The 19162-nt window shown below is 38.1% G+C and overlaps 1 protein-coding gene across 10 annotated transcripts in view; it reads right to left on the bottom strand.

Annotated features, from left to right (window-relative positions):
* Positions 1-3037: 3037 nt before the first annotated feature.
* inpp4b (inositol polyphosphate-4-phosphatase type II B) overlaps positions 3038-19162 on the bottom strand; it is a 156981-nt gene continuing 140856 nt past the window's right edge. For 9 of the 10 annotated variants that reach the window (XM_052127604.1, XM_052127593.1, XM_052127594.1 and 6 more), the window contains 6 exons: positions 17450-17576; positions 16638-16778; positions 16396-16493; positions 14498-14610; positions 13333-13487; positions 5818-6315 (listed from right to left, as the gene is read on the bottom strand). In XM_052127604.1, the coding sequence (XP_051983564.1) occupies positions 6138-6315; positions 13333-13487; positions 14498-14610; positions 16396-16493; positions 16638-16778; positions 17450-17576 (812 nt within the window). In that variant the 3' untranslated portion in view covers positions 5818-6137. Of the gene's footprint in view, positions 5789-5817; positions 6316-13332; positions 13488-14497; positions 14611-16395; positions 16494-16637; positions 16779-17449; positions 17577-19162 lie in introns of those variants that run through there. The other variant, XM_052127595.1, reaches the window with a different exon arrangement.

Consider the following 19162-nt stretch of genomic DNA (forward strand, 5'->3'; position numbering starts at 1 on the left):
GAATATGAGAATGCATTTACTAATGTTAATGAATAGAACCGTTTTGAACAATTATAACATAAGAATATAATAAATATGTATATATATATACACACACTCACCTAAAGGATTATTAGGAACACCTGTTCAATTTCTCATTAATGCAATTATCTAATCAACCAATCACATGGCAGTTGCTTCAATGCATTTAGGGGTGTGGTCCTGGTCAAGACAATCTCCTGAACTCCAAACTGAATGTCAGAATGGGAAAGAAAGGTCATTTAAGCCATTTTGAGCGTGACATGGTTGTTGGTGCCAGACGGGCCGGTCTGAGTATTTCACAATCTGCTCAGTTACTGGAATTTTCATGCACAACCATTTCTAGGGTTTACAAAGAATGGTGTGAAAAGGGAAAAACATCCAGTATGTGGCAGTCCTGTGGGAGAAAATGCCTTGTTGATGCTAGAGGTCAGAGAAGAATGGGCCGACTGATTCAAGCTGATAGAAGAGCAACTTTGCCTGAAATAACCACTCGTTACAACCGAGGTATGCAGCAAAGCATTTGTGAAGCCACAACACGCACAACCTTGAGGCGGATGGGCTACAACAGCAGAAGACCCCACCGGGTACCACTCATCTCCACTACAAATAGGAAAAAGAGGCTACAATTTGCAAGAGCTAACCATAATTGGACAGTTGAAGACTGGAAAAATGTTGCCTGATCTGATGAGTCTCGATTTCTGTTGAGACATTCAGATGGTAGAGTCAGAATTTGCGTAAACAGAATGAGAACATGGATCCATCATGCCTTGTTACCACTGTGCAGGCTGGTGGTGGTGGTGTAATGGTGTGGGGGATGTTTTCTTGGCACACTTTAGGCCCCTTAGTGCCAATTGGGCATCGTTTAAATGCCACGGCCTACCTGAGCATTGTTTCTGACCATGTCCATCCCTTTATGGCCACCATGTACCCATCCTCTGATGGCTACTTCCAGCAGGATAATGCACCATGTCACAAAGCTCGAATCATTTCAAATTGGTTTCTTGAACATGACAATGAGTTCACTGTACTAAAATGGCCCCCACAGTCACCAGATCTCAACCCAATAGAGCATCTTTGGGATGTGGTGGAACGGAGCTTCGTGCCCTGGATGTGCATCCCACAAATCTCCATCAACTGCAAGATGCTATCCTATCAATATGGGCCAATATTTCTAAAGAATGCTTTCAGCACCTTGTTGAATCAATGCCACGTAGAATTAAGGCAGTTCTGAAGGTGAAAGAGGGTCAAACACAGTATTAGTATGGTGTTCCTAATAATCCTTTAGGTGAGTGTATATATATATATAAAATATAAGAAAAAAATGTATGTTAAATCAAAGAGAAATGACCCACAGATGTGTTTATGTTGGAAGTTCTTCAAAATAACCAACATGTCCCAAAATCCAGGTATGTGGACATCATGTTTGTAAGCGGCGACGTGCGAAACATTAATGAATTGTTTAAAGCACCATATCAAACAAAATTAGAGATGCTACTCTTTACACCCAAACAGGTTTCAGCGAAAAAACGTTGAGGTTTCTTACCAGAGGCACTTTTGTTGTCTTTAGAAGCACTTCACGGAAATCAACGTCATGTTATTGTTCAAGCAAGTTGGTGCGTCAGAAGTCTATCCCTTATATGACAGTCTAAAGTCTTGTGGACAGTATTCAGTCAGTTTAAATTCATTTACATTGTGCATTGCGTATACCGAAGCCAAAATACAACGTCCACGCATGTGGACACGTGGGTCACATGATGTTAATAGCAGAACTTGTGCTGAAAACCTAAACTACCCCTGACCCTAAAGGGAATTATCCACCAATCAGAGTATCGCGGTACACAATGTGCACCAAAAGAGCTCTGCAGTGACCGCCCACTCCCAATGGAGTCTTACTACACTCTCAAACTACTTATATATTTCTATATATCTGAACATTTTGCAAAAACCCGTAAATAACATATAGGTTCTATACTTATAATCAACAAAATAAAATCTACCTTTTTACATATTTCCATTGTTTTTAATTCGCTAACATCATTCGCAATGCTTCACGGCATTGTAGTTCATTTACGGTAAGTACCCAGTCTTGTACCTTTGTCTTTTTTCTGATTTATAAATACTTTTCTGTGTCAAATCAAAGTTTGTAATGTTGCGCTTCACCTCTGGTTGGTTTAGCTCATGGCTTACAACTCTATTATGGTGGATTTGATGAAATCCCTATGGAATAATAACTTCCGGAATTAAGACGGCTGAAAAAGTGGCGGACGGTGTTGCAATATAAAGCACTATATATACACTCCGCCCCATCTACCGGGTCAGATAAGTGGTCCTTGCAGGGTACTTCATGTTAAAATTAGGATGGTGGTGGGGTTAGTGCATCTGCTGCCTCCCAGGATCAAACTAAGCTCCTTTGTACTACGGGCAGTCAGATAGAATCAGTCCCACCCCAAACTCATGCCATTGGTTAGGCCAGTGTTGCTACATTAATAGATCACACAGGAAGTCGGCATAATGTTTCTGAGAGTTCCAGTACTCGAGGATCAGCCACATTATGCCGACTCACTGACAAGCGCCATCAACCATCAGACATTCACTGCATCAACAGTGTCCGTTTTTACTCTACTGATGGTAGGGTTTAGATTTGGGGTGTTCGGTTTAGAAATATGCATTCGTCTTCACTGTATTACAGCCTGTACAGCTGAAAACAACTCGCTTCTGGCGCCCTTTTGTGGACATTACACCTGGAAAATGGAGCTCACACGTGCCCATATGGTGAACGACACTTACAGCTTTGGCCACTGGGTGCAGTTTTTTGAATTTCGGTAAACATAGACAGATTTTTGCTAAAGAAAAGTCAACCTACTGTTTCAAATTTCACAGCAAGCTCACAGTGTTTAAACATTTTCAAGAGAATCAACCTTTGAACTGCATACTTTCAGTTGTCTCAGCATTTTAAGACCAAACAACCCTTTGTTTTTAATTTAAAAGGTCATCAGTATGAACCTGGTCCACCTTTACCATGAGAGGTATCAATCAAACAAAACCAAAATAACAAATAAACAGAATATAGACTCAAATGAACGCTGCAAATGAGAACATTTCATATGAATATGTTTGTAGCATAATTTAAAGGTGAAATGTGTCATTTATGCACTACTGAAAAGAACCGCCATATAATAGAGATAGTTGAGAACTCGCACCGGGATGCTCAAACAAGCAGAGCAATGTTTTGAAAGCACCTCAGTGTTTACACTGACTTCTAGTTTTCTATACGTATAAAGCTGCGATAAGATAAAGCATTTTAACTTCACCTTTAACAGAGTGAATGTTCTTTATACAATATGGATACAATAAAACGCATATACAATAGATATAGAGTGCATATTATGTAAACTTAATAAAGTTAATATACAGTAGATTATGGGCAAAAGTGCATCCATGTGAAATATACAAACCCCCTATATTGCGGACTGAAACAATATTTTAACTAGAATTGTCCTAATAAACATGAATGATATTGTAAAACTGCTTTATATTCCAACACAAATATTAAAATGATATTCAACACATTAAAAGCACCACGAAAACAGGTTAAAGGTACAAATAAAAAAACAAACATATACAAACATGCGCTGAATGTGGGCTAATATGGCTGCAAACAATATGTGGCAGGGCGGAGGGCGGGGCCGTGATCCTACACACCCGGTCCCGTATCAGGCTAATTAAGCCTCCGAGAGGGTTTCAGCGGCCGGTAGGCGACTCCTGCGCCCCTGGCAGCGGCCCTGACCGCTCCAGGCGGTCGGTTAGGAGCCCCTTCTCCCCTCGCGGTCGGCGGCCATCGTCCTCTTCCAGGCGGCTGGGCTCCTCGTCCCCCGGCAGATGCTCCGTTGGGGTGGACGGTAGTGGCGAGAAGTCTACTAGGGCGTATCCCTCCTCCTTCCCGGGTTTCGGCACCAGTGTAAAGGGATCAATGGAAAGGAGGAGGCGAGAAACGGCTTGACGATATAAATTATATTTTAATTAACAACTTAAACAAAAGACAAACACATGACGGACATGTCCGTAAACGATCTCTCTCTCCCGCACGATCCTCTGCAGTCGACCTTTATCCCTCTCGGAGGCTTGATTAGCCTGATACGGGACCGGGTGTGTAAGATCACGACCCGGCCCCGCCCTCCGCCCTGCCACACAATAACTTGGCACTCATAACAACATTTTGAAAAGGACTCCCCACCTTCCACGTCCAATTATAAAACATTTTTACACATTTGATGAAATAAAAGTTCTAGTTCACATTTAGTATTTTCAAATAATTTTTAAATAGCACATTGCTTTGTTGCTCCATCAGTCGTTATTTTAAGTATTAATGCGTGATGCAGTCTTTAAAATATAAATGTATGTCCTTAACAGCAGGACTTCTCTTTTAAATACATTATTAAATAATAAAATCAAAAAGCCAACAACAATTTGACAAATGTATTCACTCCTTGTGGCTGATGAAAATGTGTCTATTATGCATTATTTTCATATTTTCAATGTTTCAAAACAATCATATTACATCAAGTGTGGTGCTTTGATCCCGCCACGCGAATGATAATTCCGACTTTATATCTCACAATTCGGACTTTTCTTGGAATTGTAAGATATACGGTCACAATTGCATGATATAAACGCGCAATTGCAAGAAACAGTCGCAGTTACGTTATATAAACTCGCAACTGTGATTTTTAAACCAAGTTGGAATTGTGAGTTTAAAGACGTATTATTGACTACATTGCACGATTGAAATTGTGAGATACAGAGTCACAATTGTGAGGTATTATTGACTATATTTAGCAGTTGCGAGTTTATATCACTAAATAGCAACTTTATATTTCACAATTTCCACAGTTTCTTTCAATTGCGACTTTATTTCTCCCAATTGTAACTTTACAAATCGTAATTCCAAGAAATAAAGTCACGCAGCGAGTACTGACGCTGACTATCACACCTGGAGTCGCGAGTTTGAATCCAGGGCGTGCTGAGTGACTCCAGTCAGGTCTCCTTAGCAACCAAATTGGCCCGGTTGCTAGGGAGGGTAGAGTCACATGGGGTAACCTCCTCGTGGTGGTGATTAGTGGTTCTCTCAATGGGGCGTGTGGTGAGTTGTGTGTGGATCGTGGAGAGTAGCATGAGTCTCCACATGCTGTGAGTCTCCGCGGTGTCATAAACAACGAGTCACGTGATCAGATGCACCGATTGACGGTCTCAGAAGTCCTCCACCACACAGATTGAGGCGAGTAACCGCGCCACCACGAGGACCTACTAAGTAGTGGAAATTGGGCGTTCCAAATTGGGAAAAATGTGTAATTGGGAGGAACAGTATTATCTTCTATATTTCGCAACTGAGCGTTTATATCACACAATAGCAACTTAAGAAGTTAACATGGTCACAGATGTGCTTATACTGTATTTGTTTAGTGACCTGAAAGTAGTGCAAAATCTTCAATATTTCATATTATTTTTACATTATAACTTTCACATTTTTTCAAAATCCTAAAACGCTGGATATAAAATGCTGTAAAAAGAAATCCCAGATTTTCTGTACATATGGACTTTAGGAATTAATGGTGAAGTGTATATCCTGGATATGTTTCAGGAGTCCACCTTTCCATAGGTTCCTTCAGGTGGCCGATAGATTTTGGGAAACGCCATCAGCTGCAGCATGTTGAACGCATATTTTCTGCACTTTATATTCTTTTGCACATTTTCAATCCGGCAGCCTTCTCTGGTAAGATGAAGATGAAGACAAAAATAAAAGAAAATGGAAGAGATGATGATGAAATTATGAAAGAGACAGAGTCAAAACGACTACTTCTACGTTAATAATGCAAAGTATAAAGACTAAATCAAATTCAACTTTTTTGTTTTAACTTTAAAGGAAAAGTTCCCCCAAAATTGAAGCTTTAACAGTGTGTTTATGATGTTGGTGAACGTGTAAATTGTTAGTGGTTTAACATTAAACACATATAATCTTCACTCCCTTATTTGTGAAGACTTTGGCGTGAGAAAGAGAAGCACTAAAAGAAAGCAAGTAAGAAAGTTAGACAGAGCTCGTGTATGGCATAATCAGCAGTTTATTGGTATTTTGCAAGCAAAAAAACAAGACTTAAAATGAGCCACACCACCAGCAGGTGAGAGCTGACAAGCAAAAGTGCGATCGGATAGAAGTGGCGCGACGCCGGCTTGTTAATAGCTTGCGAGCCCGTCTCAGGGTCATCCCATTGGGTGACCTCTCCCTGGGCCAAAAGACCGCTGAGTGTTCCCACAACAGAACGAGAGAGAGACAGAGAGAGAGAGAGAGAGAGAGAAGAGAACACACACAAACACATTCAGGAATAAGTTAGTAAAATAGGTCAGTTTGGCCACACACACACACACACACACATAAACAAACTCAAATAGATAAATCTAGTCATGACCATGCAAGGAAATTTACACAAAAAAATCCAACTTGAAATGAAGGACCAGAACACAGAGATACACAAACAAAACTGACAAAAATTGTAAATGGTGGTAGATTTCACGGAAATGAACTTTTGAAGAGCAGGAAAGGTTAAATGTACATGGGAAGTTTAAAGTGTTGTCAACAGGTTTGGCAATGCTTAATGTAAATGAATATAATGGAAAAAACGGAACCCTAACACTCCGAAAATCGACATTATTTTTAAAGTATGGTGACAACTTTTCATACGGTGTTAATATTGCATATTCATGTTGTGTTCATAATAAATGGCGTTGTGTGGTATACACTGTTAATGTATTTTAGTTCATCAAATATACATGATCTATATGCAGATCCCACAATTTATGATCCATGAATTTCCATTAGTTTCCAGTTCCTTGTGATAACTGGTGAAGTGTTTTTAGAAATCATTTAAACTCACAATAAGCAATTTCTAGACAAAGACATATACTGAGCATAACTAGCATAAATTATGTTCGCTAAAGACATTTCCAAGACTTTTCCATGACCTTTTAAGAAATGATGAAATTCCGTTATTTTTCCATGATTGTAAGATTTTGTTCATTTTTAAAACATTATGGTGACTTTTTAAGATTTTATTAATTTCTAAGAATTTTTTAATTTCCATGACTGAGATTTTATATATTCCTAAGTTTTTCCAGGGCTTTTTAAGATTTTATAATTTACAGAATTGTTCCATAATCTTTTTCATATTTTATTAATTTCCATGACTTTGAGATTTTAGATATTTTTGTGATTTTCCAAGACTAAGATTATGAAATTCCAAGACTTTTTCAGGACTTTTTAAGATTTTTTTCATTTCCATGACTTTAAGACTTTATATATACAATATTTTTTTTCCAGGAATTTAAAGATATCATAATCTTCCATACATTTTTCCATATTTAATTAATTTCCATGACTTTGAGATTTTAAGTTAAAAAATGTTTTACATAATTTTCAATTCTTTTTTTAAAATTAGTTTATTTACCAAGACTTAAAATATTTCATTAATTTACATGACTTTGAGATTTTATATATTTCCAATATTTTTTCCATGAATTTTTAAGATTTTACTTTAATGATTTTTCCATTACTTTAGGATTTAATTCATTTTCATGACTTAAAAACAACAACAACAAAAATACAAAAAACATTTTATTCATTTCTATGACTTTTCCAGGCCTGGAAAAATGGAAATTCCCAAAATGTTGGGATATTTCCAGGTTTTCTATGGCCATGGCAACTCTTTATAGTACTGAAAAAATTAAATGTTCCATTTATAAATAGAGACAGTAAGGTTGAAGTTCAATCAAGGTCACCTGCTCCTGCATCAGGACACCAAGAACACCAAATATTGTTTCTCTAAGGCAATTATCTTTTTAAAGGTGATAGAGTTTTTGTGGTGTATTCCACCTGCAAAGAGTTACTTTTTCCAAGATTTTGGGACCGTATGTCGATAAAAGAGGTCATAAAAGTAAAATGTTTACAATTGAGTAAACATCAAAGATTGATGTGTCAGAGAAACTGTTTGAACTTTTTTTGGGTCCCAACACAACTAATAAGAAGACTTATTAGCAACTTTTTAAATGTCAACATCAAAGCATAGATCAAATGAACATTCCAAGGAGTTTATGTGAAGGAAGCTAAATCAATGTAATCAGTTTTACGCCTTGATCATTACTACTAATTAAAGCTACAGAACAGGAAGTACAGTAATAAGTGCTGAAACTGAAGAGCCACAGCTTTCGTCACAATCACAATGAAAGTCTGCCAAAATGTCTTTCCCCCATGGAATGTGTTTGCACGTTTCCATTGAATACACACACACTAAAATCCTCATGACACATGCAAATCATAATCGCAATGCCGTAGTTAAATACAATGCAATTTCAAATGTTACCGTACAGCCAATCATTTTCTGCATAAACTGCAGTATACCACAAGATTTAACTAGACTAAATGTTTTATCAGGACAAACAAACTTTAAAGACCTCATAAAAGGGCTTGAAGTGCAAAGTTCTCCTTCGTTTTATGATGTATTTCCTGCGAAAACAGGTAGTGTGTGTGGAACATATCAAAGGGCTTACCTCTTCTTTTAAATGGCCTATAAAGCTTTGTTACAGCGTAGCCATGAACTACGATTTGCTACTTGCAATTGGTAGGTGGAGGCATGTGGTATCAGGGGGACATTCTCATTAGGGATGCACGATATATCGGCAGCCGATATATTATTGGCCGATAACCGGAAAAATCTAAATATTACTATTGCACCGACAATGGCATTACAGCCGATATGTTCGCTGATACTTTGTTACGGTTTATTTGCTTGCGGATGAGAATCTCTGATGATCATTCTAGCTAATTACTTAATGAAACATAAACAGAATGAAAAACAAGCCCCAAAACTACATAACACGGTACACAGATCGTAAAAAAAGATTCACGGAGTGACTCGAGATGGATAAAAACGAATGTGCTTGTTGTATTTTACAAGTTGAGACTTTTCTAACATTGACTCATCTGTATGATGTTATCTATTCCCATAATGATTGTTGTGCGTCTGTGAATGAGACGTGCATAGGCACACATACATAAACCACCACTGCACTCGCAGTCTGGCTGCTAGCATAAATATTACACTCTTTATACAGAGATTATGGTTTGCATTGTGTGCTTTGTTGTTTAATTTTCGTTACATGGAGTTTATAGCCTCATTTTGGTTTTAATGCGTTAACACGGTTTTAACAAGTTCATTATTCTCTCTCTGTTAGCGAGTCATCAGGATTACGGTAAACACTTGTATAAATGGATACCATACTGTGGCAGGGCGGAGGGCGGGGTCGTGATCCTACACACCCGGTCCCGTATTAGGCTAATCAAGCCTCCCGAGAGGGATAAAGGTTGACAGCAGAGTATCGTGCGGGAGACAGAGATCGTTTACGGACATGTCTGTCATGTCTCGGGAGGCTTGATTAGCCTAATACGGGACCGGGTGTGTAGGATCACGACCCCGCCCCGCCCTTTGCCCTGCCACACATACAATTGATGCAAATTGTCATTCAGATCAGCATTCATCTGTAATATAGGCACATTTCTGGTTCATGTTATATCCGCCAAACCTTAAATAGCAGCAAGTCCAAATTCCAAGCTTTTAAATGACACATTTTTCAAATGAGAAGCTTTTAATTTATTAGCTAGCAGCTCCAGGTTAAAGGATTAAAAATGAAAACTTAAAACGTTTATATCGGTTATCGGTATCGGCCACAATGAGCTGTGAATTATCGGTTTTCGGTATCGGCCCAGAAATTCCATATTGGTGCATCCCTAATTCTCATTCTAGAGAGCATTTTATTGGACAAGATGACATCATCAATAGTTTTGGTTGTTTTCCCAACAAGAAATATGTTAAGAGTCACTTAAAGTGGCTACAAATGGGACTTTAATTATTATTATTGTTATTATTATTATTATTATTATTATTATTTAACTTTTTAACTGGTGAAAGATATACAAATTATAATGAAAGCCAAAATATTAAATGTTATGATTCATATTTGCAGAGTTATCCATTATTTTGGCCAAGATAACAGTTTTTGCCAATGATTTAGAGCAAAACTACAGGTCAAATAAATAAGCTTAGACAGATTAACAGAGATAGGGAGGTCTATTACTAAAGTCGGTTGACTTCAGCACCCTTTGCTGAATTACATGCTAATGGTGTAGGTCCAAAATATTGTTTTGTTCCTTTTATCTAAAGTTGGATTGTCTATAACTCCAGAAGTATTAAAGATACCCTGATATCCATTTAGATTTTATTTTCTATCTTCTATATTTAAGGCCCTACATGGTTCAGTCCCAACGATATGGGCCTCTCAATGTGGCTCTATTCCTAAATTGTTCAATTTTACTTATTTTCAGTAGTCGAAACCAAATGTGGACCACATATGAAGCTTTTCCTGTCCAGTTATAGGCATATAATGCAACAAGGGGTTCTGATGTCAACTGATTTTAGTAATAGAAATACCTTTATCTGTGATTGTACATGCTTGTTTTGATTATTGGGGGGTTAAATCCCCCCCATCACCCTTGGAAACCATGCCCCTGTGGCCATATGTAATTACACTGAATGATCCTCTCTGCCTATATTTGGATGACTTTCACCTTTGGTTGCAGCGATCTGAATCCTAATAAATTGGGTTTAGCGTTCCATGATGCTGGACAAAGTACTACATCATTTCCGATGAAGTCATCTGATCCAGGAAAGCTAACGTGGTTTTAGCCAGATAGCACATTATGTGCTGTGTGCATATTGTGCTTCATGGGTTATCTCACGATCTATGCATCCGATTACGTTGTGTTGGGCTCATTTTATCTCCTCTAAGTAATGGTACGTGATATTTTATGCTCCGTTTATTTTCCGTGAAGTTATAAACAAAAATGCGGCATATAAGCAACATTTGTTTACCTGTAACATGCATGTCAAGACATATACTTGGCTATTACTCACTATATTTTTGTCTGTGAGTAAAACAAATATGGTGGTTGAATTCTACTCTTTGAGAGCTTTACATCGACATATGACACATGCCTATTTGATGAGACTGATGTTTTTACTGATTACAATAAAATGTGCAGTGCAAAATGATTAATACATTATTTCTGATTTGTCTGCAAATTTCAAATAACTTGTTTAGTTTTGGTCATAATGCCAACATGCATTGGAAAGAAAAGCTTCTAAGCGTATTTACAATACCTATTTTGTGTTGTCAAGACTGTAGTTATTCATATTTTTATATCTATATTTTCTCTGTGGGTTCAGTCCGAGCTTAAAGGGTTAATAGCAAATGCATAAAATGATGCATTAAGCCAATACACCTTTATGTATGACAGAGTACATTGAAAAAATATTCTTGTACAATATGTTCTATACTTCACATACACTCACCTAAAGGATTATTAGAAACACCTGTTCAATTTCTCATTAATGCAATTATCTAATCAACCAATCACATGGCAGTTGCTTCAATGCATTTAGGGGTGTGGTCCTGGTCAAGACATTCTCCTGAACTCCAAACTGAATGTCAGAATGGGAAAGAAAAGTGATTTAAGCAATTTTGAGCGTGGCATGGTTGTTGGTGCCAGACGGGCCGGTCTGAGTATTTCACAATCTGCTCAGTTACTGGGATTTTCACGCACAACCATTTCTAGGGTTTACAAAGAATGGTGTGAAAAGGGAAAAACATCCAGTATGCAGCAGTCCTGTGGGCGAAAATGCCTTGTTGATGCTAGAGGTCAGAGGAGAATGGGCCGACTGATTCAAGCTGATAGAAGAGCAACTTTGCCGGAAATAACCACTCGTTACAACCGAGGTATGCAGCAAAGCATTTGTGAAGCCACAACACGCACAACCTTGAGGCGGATGGGCTACAACAGCAGAAGACCCCACCATGTACCCATCCTCTGATGGCTACTTCCAGCAGGATAATGCACCATGTCACAAAGCTCGAATCATTTCAAATTGGTTTCTTGAACATGACAATGAGTTCACTGTACTAAAATGGCCCCCACAGTCACCAGATCTCAACCCAATAGAGCATCTTTGGGATGTGGTGGAACGGGAGCTTCGTGCCCTGGATGTGCATCCCACAAATCTCCATCAACTGCAAGATGCTATCCTATCAATATGGGCCAACATTTCTAAAGAATGCTTTCAGCACCTTGTTGAATCAATGCCACGTAGAATTAAGGCAGTTCTGAAGGCGAAAGGGGGTCAAACACAGTATTAGTATGGTGTTCCTAATAATCCTTTAGGTGAGTGTATATGCTACCTGTTAAAACCTGTTAGGACCGGTTGACATGATTCTATGAAATTACAATTATCTGAAGTGGAAAACATGCATCGTAGCCAAGGTTTAAAACTGTTCTCCGTCAGTCGTTCTCTAGTACAGTGACATAATTTTGGCAGCTTCAACTAATTAACTGCAATGAGAAAATACATTTTGGTTCTGAGCCCAAAAAAGCCCGCGACACGGCTGTGGTGTCAGTTTGCTTGAGTATGAAAAAGCCCTCTCCCTCAAATATCCCAAATAAATCTCCAGAATATTTTTAATTATGGGATAAATAAATCATTTGTTCTTCATCCTTAATATTGCCTTAACTTTTTCCGAATGCATCAACCATCTTTGTACAGAAATAAACATTTCGTATAGAATCAGTTTAGTTGTTTGCAGTCTAAACAGCTACATATATTTTATGAGGCTTCTCTTTTCGGACATGAACAGGAAGCAGGTGCCACATATTTAGCTTCTGTATAGGTTAATGTTTACCCATCAGTTAAACTAGCTTGGAAATCTACCAAACTCTTTGAGACAATGGCTCTGTCCCAAAACCTAGTAAGATGCCTACATAGGCAGAATGTATAGCACTAGGCTATTCCAAAAGATTGGCAGCATGCATTTGAACTTTTTCTATGTAAATGTGTGCTGGCAACATGACAGACGTTTTTGACCGTTTTTTTCAGTCACGTTGCATCACGTTAATAAGAACTTAAACTTTTATAAACGCCTAAATGCCTTCTTTTGGGCATATTCCAAGGCGGCACTAAATGTATGTACTGTATAGGGTTACCTTCTAAAACCGAATCATTATGGCACTGGTTTTTATTGAAGCATTGCTTTTGTCAGAATTAGAAGTAAGCGCAGGTTAAGGGTTAGGTTTAAGGTTAATGCATTCATGGACAAAACAAACCATCACTGACATGTCTGATGATGTGCAGAATGAACGATGGATCAAGGCTCTCTTACCTCCGCATGCAGTCCAGAGCGCGTACAAAATAATCTTTATTGAGCTGGTGTTCATCTCTCAGTAGAGAGCACTGCTCCAGCGTCACTGACATTGCCGTCCGGTCTTTAGCACTTTTGCAGCTGGTGAAGCGGATGCCGTTCATCCGTCGACAGATCTGCGGAGACAGGATAGATTGTATTATTTAGCCAACAAGTTTGATTAAGAAAATAGCTAATAGACTAATATCACTTTATGTACAGAACTCCTTAAAGAAAAAGTTCACCTTCATATTGTTCCAAACTCAGGGTGGAATACATCAAGAGACATTTTAAAGACACTTTTTCAATTACAATGAGGACCGAAGCTTCAAAAAGTATAATAAAAGTACAATGTGTGCGCTCTATTCCAGGTCTTCTGAAACCAAACAAAAGCTATGTGAGAGGAACAGACAGAAATGGATGTTGTTATTCACTTATAATCTTGTTATATAGCTGTTAAGTCGAAAACTGCTGCGACTGGATCATTAGCTGCTTTTCCACTATCGGGCCAGTGTGAGCCAGGGCTATCAACTGGCCAGCCGGGGCCAATAGCCTCAGACTTCAAGCCGCAGGACCAAAATCGATCAGTATTCCCACCATTGGGCCAACAGCCCGCAACATTGCCCTAAAACCCGCCCATAATACGATGCTCTGGTGCCAACGTCAAACCCCCCCGCCCATTTCACAAGCAAGATGGAAGCTCAAGCTGAGGTATCTATAATAGTGAGTTTATATTGAATGCAAACATTAGCTTGCAAGCAAGATAAGTTAGCATTGACTTACTTACAGTAACTGCCACGGTGTCCCAGATGGTCTCTCCACTAACAGAGGGACGATGTCCTAGCACACCGTCTATGAAAGTTACTTTCCTTTGAAAGTACGTTTTTTGGGCACCACTTTGTCCTTTATGCTTTTTAACGGATTTGTACTAATAGACTCAAAAGAACAGTAAGTTCATGCCGTGGTTGTCGCTACATCTCTCATGAACTCCCAAAAGAGAGCTAAGGAATATGGACTATTTTTGATACTTTAATTGTACATTTGCATCCATTTGGAAGCTTGAAATGTCCCTTGACATTTCGCAAATTTGAAGTTAACCAGCTAATTGCACACACTTCCTGGAAAGGCTCCCCATCCCCAATCTCACCATTCCCGCAAGCCACAGAATCTCCACGTTCTTCCTTTTCTTGGTAACAACGTTCTGTCCGAGGGTGTCGAGCAGTCCCTTAATGTCAGTCTGTGTCTGAAAACAGGGTAGGCCTTTAGAAACGAAAGAGACAAAGACAAAAACGAAAAGGCACTTTAGATATTCCCATCAACGAGTATAAAGAGGGCTTGTTTGTCCCTGTAAAAGCTCATTTAAAAAGTCTGGTGGTTTGTTGTTTTTTTGATAAGCCGAGGGATGGAAATAGACCGAGACCAGACAAGCTTCAAATCAGCTTAGCAGTCATTCATAGTGGAGCATTCGTTAACCGAAGCAGTCATGTGTCACGGCCAGGATTGATGTATCTGAGAAAAATAAGTACTTGACCTCACATTTTTTAAAACTTAACACTTTGCTCTTTACAAACATGTACACAAAGGCAAGTTTGAGTTTTAAAGCCAAGTGTACACTGTGCGATTGTTTTCTCTCATTTATGATTTACACTCATCAGATTATATGATAAGATCATAGTGAGATCTTATATAAAAGACAGATTGCACGACATCTGACTTTTACATCAGACTGTACAATACACAGCACAAGTTTGATCACGACAAGTAACATGATTACACCCGTTCTGACAAAACTTTGTTTTTGCTTGTTGATGCATTGCTGTCCTGTGCTCTGTATTTTTCATTTCTGCCATTTACTTTAAGAAAAACACTAGTGCAACATTACGACACGTTACTTTTACAGTCATCTCTCCACTGGCCTATCCAATAAAAGGTAAACAGCTCATAAAATAAACATTTTAAAGTCAACATCTGTCAATACATTTTTAAATGTCAAAATGTTTTTTTTATTAAACACAATTTAAAATAAAATTAGTTCTTGCATTACATGTTGTGAACTATCAATTAGAAGTAGACCTATATATATATATATATATATATATATATATATATATATATATATATATATATATATATATCGGTTTTACCGATTAATAGTTGATAGTTGCTATCGGCAAAAATCAGTTATCTGCAAAAAAAAAATTTTTTTTATTCCTTCGTGTTCTTTAGTTCTACAGTATAACGTGAACTCTATCGGTGAAATAAAAACAATTGTTACAGTATTTTGAGTATATAATCAAATGTTTTAAATTGAGGCGAGGGCATGAAGAAAACTGTGAATATATAGAAACGTGCTCCATCAGCACTTACATTGTAACTTTATTTCTTGTAAATAATAATAAGCTTTATTCCTCATTAAACCTCATCTGGTGAAATATAAAACCTTTATCTATTGAATAAATAGGCTAGAAATCACTTAGTTAGAGCCAAAACTCCTTCATTACAAAATAAGAGTCACAAGCACTAGTTTCAGGCTTGTTTATAGTTAAAATAGTTCAAATAAATCCCCCATTTTGCACCAAATCTGACATTTTTTCTGGGTAATTTTGGGGATTTTTGTTGAACAATCATTTGATTAATTTTGGACTCTATGTTTATGACCATTATTGTAAGGAACGACTAAGACGTTTTTTTAAATTCTATTAATCGACTTCAGAAACTATTGGACGATTAATCGGCTATCTGCCTTTTCCACCACCTTAGTTAACGGAATCTGCAAAATCCACTATCGATTGATCTTTGCTAACAATGAACAATGATTTTTACAGCATTTATTAATCATGAGTTATGTTCATTTATCAATGATAACTGTTAACGAATACAACCTTATTGCAAAGTGTCACCAAAATATTATTTGCCCAAAAAAACCAAAAAACTTCAACACTGCATTTCTAAATGGCAAGCACTGGTATTTCTTTGTTTAATCGCAGCCGTATAACATAAAACACAAACACGTAGATTTTGATGAATGCTGAGTGTAGAACTTACATTCGGATGGCACTGCGTTTGTTAAAGATTTATAGTAACCTTCTAGAATCTCAAAGTTCTTCTGATTAATTCTCTCCTGTAGAGATATGTCACCAAACCTGAGAGGGAGAAAGATAAAACAGAAAGATGATAAGCTCAGGCATGCTCACACCACTCCACTCACTCAACCACTGAGCATTCAGGCTTGTAACTCGATAGGCATGAAAGGATTATGTTTAATTTATATTGGTGTGTACTTGTACCTCTCTGCGATGGTTTGCTGCTCATTTATGCCCACGTTAAAGAGCACAGGGAACACACGTAGCGGCTTGCCCTCGCGGAGCTCATCGGGGAGCGTTTGGAAGGCCTGATGTGGGAGAGGCACCTCAACGGTGTAATGGTCACTAGAATACAACACAACACATTTACAAAAGCCATCAATACCTGCATACATGTGCTTAACTTACAGGGTTCCATTGGACAACAGATAATTGGAAAAGAGTGTTACGCATCTAAACCCCATTGAGCTTTTGTGGGATCAGCTAGACTGTAAGGTGTGTGAGAAGTGCCCGACAAGACAGTCACATCTATGGCAAGTGCTACAGGAAGTATGGGGTGAAAGGTCATCTGAGTATCTGGACAAACTGACCGTTAGAATAACAAGGATCAGCAAAGCTGTCATTGCTGCACGTGGAGGATTTTTGTTCAAAAATGGTTTGAGGAGCATGATGAAGAAGGTGTTTAAGTTGTTGTCCTGTCCTCCAAATTTACCAGATCTCAAACTGATTGAGCATCTGTGGGATGTGCTGGAGCAACAAGTCGGATCCACAGCAGCTCTACCTCACAACTTACAGGAGGTGCAACGGGCCACTTTTGGCACCATCGTTTAGTGTGAAGAAAGTGAGTTATTATGATTAACATTGTTAATATTATTGTATTGTATTTTGATGTGAAGGAGATCTAACAATGCAATTATCAGTGTTAACCAGTGTTATAATTGACCCGGCTAGTTAGTAGTAAACTAACATAGTGTGATTCAATTGAAATTGTGTGTGCATGTGTGTGTTTTTCTCACCGTCTGCCGCTGACAGTGGGCTGCAGATTGACCGGTTCTTCAGACGTTGCTTCTGTAATCTTGAAAGTCACTCTGTGAAGGTCAGAGATTCCCACCTCCATGTCCTCCAACATCCCGATTTCCTCACCTATGTGAAAAAACCATGAGTGTAAGAATATGTTCTGCTCTATGTTTACTTTGGTATCTAAATAGGGACATACTATTTTTATTCACCAAAGTGGCATTCAACTGATCACAATGTATAGTCAGGAAATTAATAACGTGAAAATGTACTATTACAATATGATAAAAAGAGATTAAACTACTTCAAAGAGTTCTCATTAAAAATCCTCCACATGCAGCAATGACAGCTTTGCTGATCCTTGTTATTCTAGCGGTCAGTTTGTCCAGATACTCAGGTGACCTTTGACCCCACACTTCCTGTAGCACTTGACCTTTCACCCCACACTTCCTGTAGCACTTGCCATAGATGTGACTGTCTTGTCGGGCACTTCTCACACACCTTACAGTCTAGCTGATCCCACAAAAGCGCAATGGGGTTAAGATCCGTAACACTCTTTTCCAATTATCTGTTGTTCAATGTCTGTGTTTCTTTGCCCACTCGAACCTTTTCTTTTTGTTTTTCTGTTTCAAAAGTGGCTTTTTCTTTGCAGTTCTTCCCATAAGTCCTCCTGAGTCTTCTCTTTACTGTTGTACATGAAACTGGTGTTGAGCGGGTAGAATTCAATGAAGCTGTCAGCGGAGGACATGTGAGGCGTCTATTTCTCAAACTAGAGACTCTGATGTACTTATCCTCTTGTTTAGTTGTACATCTGGTCTTCCACATCTCTTTCTGTCCTTGCTAGAGACAGTTGTGCTTTGTCTTTGAAGACTGTAGTTACACATTTGTATGAAATCTTCAGTTTTTTGGCAATTTCAAGGATTGTATAGATTAATTCCTCAAAACAATGATTGACTGGTGAGTTTATAGGGAAAGTTTCTTTTTTGCCATTTTGACCTAATATTGATCTTAAGACATGCCAGTCTATTGCATACTGTGGCAACTCAAAAATAAACATAAAGACAATGTTCAGCTTCATTTAACGAACCAAATAGCTTTCAGCTGTGTTTGATGTAATGGCAAGTGATTTTCTAGAACCAAATGATCAATTTATCATGATTACTCAAGGATAAGGTGTTGGAGTGATGCTGCTGTCTAGATCTGATTAAAAATGACTTTTTTCAAATATTGATGGTGCTGTTTTTTACATCAGTAATGTGCTGACTGTACTTTGTGATCAGTTGAATGTCACTTTGGTGAATTGCTGAAGTACCAATTGCCTTCTAAAACTGCAAAATCTGTACATTATTCATAACTTTTGGCTGCTAGTAAAATGTTCTTCTTTAAATAGCTTCAATGTAGTAGTAAGCTACTTAAAAAAAACATTTAAAGAGTAGTTTGACTGTAGCTTACAGTATTATTAAAGTAAATTTCTGTCACACTTGACACAATTGATTTCAGTAGATTTTACTGTTATCATTTAAGCCTAACTCGACCCCTTAACCATGGTCAATCTCTGTAACGCATGACCTCAAGTGGCTTCTCGCTATTTTAAGAGCTCATTTAAAAATCTAAACGGCATTCATCTCTCCACAGGCATTGTTTCAGTGGATTAACGTTTGCCAAGCATAACTCTTTAAAAAACTCTTGCTTAGAGCCATTTACATGTACAG

The sequence above is a fragment of the Xyrauchen texanus genome, chromosome 5, assembly GCF_025860055.1.
Source record: "Xyrauchen texanus isolate HMW12.3.18 chromosome 5, RBS_HiC_50CHRs, whole genome shotgun sequence".
In the NCBI taxonomy this organism is placed as follows: Eukaryota; Metazoa; Chordata; class Actinopteri; order Cypriniformes; family Catostomidae; genus Xyrauchen; species Xyrauchen texanus.